We start from the raw sequence: 2,235 nt of genomic DNA, 5'->3' as shown, positions 1-2,235 counted from the left end.
GGTCACGGGGCGGGCGTGGGTGAGGCGGTGCGTAGCCGCCGTGATGGCAGGGGGAGGGGTCGGGTGCAAATGGGACTGCCCTGGTGGGGGGCAGCCCCGCCTGTTCCCTCTTTTGGTGGGAGGCGGGGCAGGGGTGGTGTCAATTGCCCCTTGAGTTCATGAGGGTGGCGGTCCGTCACGGGAAGCGGCAGAGGGAGCACTCTGTTTTCGAGGTGACTTGGCAGCTGAGGGCGGGGGCAGGGGCCAAGCAGGGTACTGGATGTGTGGGGCGACAAGGGGGGTCGACCGACGGCCAAGCTGCCCGGCTGCACTCGCCCTCCCTCAGACCTGCTTGATGAAGATCTCCCTCAGCCTGCTCTGGCCGCAGGGGTTGTACTTCAGGTTGAACTTGTCAAACCTACAACAGGGTAAGGGGTGGGGATTGGCGGGGAGGGGGTGATGCACACACAAGCGGCGGCCGTGAAGCCGGGGTCAAGGTGATGGCAGGGCGGCTGACGGCCCGCGTCAGGCCGGCCTGCGAGGCAGCTCCCGCTGGCACCGACGCTTGATGACCGCTCCATCTCCGACCTTGATCCCTGCTCTGAAGCAGTATCTGTCAGGTTGAAGCCTTGGGCCCCTTGAAACATGGCGCCACCCTGCGCCGCCGCATCCCCCCCGCGCGCACGGCAGGCGACGACAAACCCATATCGAAACAAACGCTCGCCAACCTCCACCCCGCGTCCCTGCGACGCGGCCTGCGCTCCGCCCTCCCACAACAAGACACGCCCTCCCTCCCCTCAAGCAAGATCACCTGTGGAAGGTGTTCTTGTCGGCGTGCATGTCCAGTGTGTCCACGTTAAGGTCGTAGCCGGTGAGGTTGAGGCTCTCAAACACCTCCCGCAGCGTCAGGTACTTGCCGTCCCTTGGGAGGAGATGGGGTCGGGGTTTGGCGGGGTGCAGGGTTGGGGTTGGTGTGAAGGCGAGGCGGGGATGGGGATGGGGTTTGGGTGGAGGCAGGAGTGGGATTTGGGCAAATCGACACGTCGCGCAGCGTCAAGTGGTCGCGGTCCCTTTCAAGCCTCGCAAGGGGCCAGGGGGGGGTGAGATTGGCGTGGTCATCTGTGCACCACGGCGTGCGTGCGTTTAGGGGCCGGCCGGTCGCGACTCCACACAAACAACTGGCATGATATGGCTGTGAGCCCTGCCCGGCGTCCCCTTCCGTCAAATCAACTGACACAGAGTTGCACACCACAACACACATCCACACATGCATCCTCAAGGATGCGCGAGCACTCTGCCGCCCCACCCTCTAAAACCTCGTCGCTCCAGCTACTCCAGATCACCCCGGATCACCTGAAAATGACCACCTCGTCCGGCTCCTTCCTGAGCTTGCTCTTGATGAACCGCAGCAGGTGCTTCTGGTGCATGCAAGCGCTGTGGTGGATGTGCGTGTCCACCTTGCGCACGTTGTAAAAGTCCCTGGCAGGAGGGGTGTTTTTTCAGGGGGTAAGTGGAGGTCGTTTGTTTGTCGACAACCCCTCAGGGGTTTGAACGACATGCAGGCATTGTTTTGAGGGTTTTAAGCAGAAGATCTTGTGGCTCGTGGACAAATCAAAGGAAATTTTGGTGTGCGGGCTTGTCAGCTCGCCCCGCTGACTGCGGGAAGGATGCCCGCAGCGGGGGGGGGGGGGAAGCGTTTGTGACAAAACTGGTGAAATGGCGTTCGCGCAAGAGCGGGGCTGTCTGTTGCGCATCGCCATCCAAAGAAAGGGGGACGCGGTGGACCCAAGGCTTGTGCAATGCCCCAAACACCCCTGCCCGAAGTGCAGCCACCCATATTTCGAGTGCCTGGGCGCCCATGGCCCGATTCATGTCGACAAGGGAGAGTCGACAAGGGAGATAGTGTGTGTCCTGACCTGTGTGGCGCGACCTTCTGGGCCAGAAACTCCTTGTCCGCGTTGAGCATCACTGGGGTTGAGGACCGCAAAGGATGGGAGGGCGAAATGGGGTTTGGGGGCCCAGCGTGAGTCGCAAGTGGTCGTGGTGTGAAGGCAGTCAACCAACCAAGTCTCTGTGACCGTGCGCAGGCCAAGTACTTTGAAACCCCCTGACAAGCTCCAGGGCTTGAGGTGCATGTGATCATGCGGCCTGACCTGCAAGCACACAACAGCCGCCCCTTTGGCAGCCGCCATGGACCCTGCCGCCCTGTGCCTGCGCCTCCAGAACCCACCCCCTTCCCACAAGATCCCACTGCTC

The 2,235-nt window shown here is 62.3% G+C and overlaps 1 protein-coding gene across 1 annotated transcript; it reads right to left on the bottom strand.

Moving 5' to 3' along the window:
• Positions 1 to 321: 321 nt before the first annotated feature.
• Positions 322 to 1,945, bottom strand: MNEG_16507 (AMP deaminase; the record flags this gene model as incomplete). The annotated part of the gene is made up of 4 exons (XM_014035023.1): positions 322 to 397; positions 791 to 901; positions 1,333 to 1,458; positions 1,896 to 1,945. 4 exons carry the CDS (start codon positions 1,943 to 1,945, stop codon positions 322 to 324), a joined length of 363 nt encoding a protein of 120 aa, XP_013890477.1.
• Between the last annotated feature and the right edge of the window lie 290 nt (positions 1,946 to 2,235).

Source organism: Monoraphidium neglectum (assembly GCF_000611645.1).
Source record: "Monoraphidium neglectum strain SAG 48.87 unplaced genomic scaffold scaffold06442, whole genome shotgun sequence".
NCBI classification, from domain to species: domain Eukaryota; kingdom Viridiplantae; phylum Chlorophyta; class Chlorophyceae; order Sphaeropleales; family Selenastraceae; genus Monoraphidium; species Monoraphidium neglectum.
The sequence above is the reverse complement of the archived record's forward strand: the minus strand, read 5'-3'. Positions and strand labels throughout refer to the sequence as shown.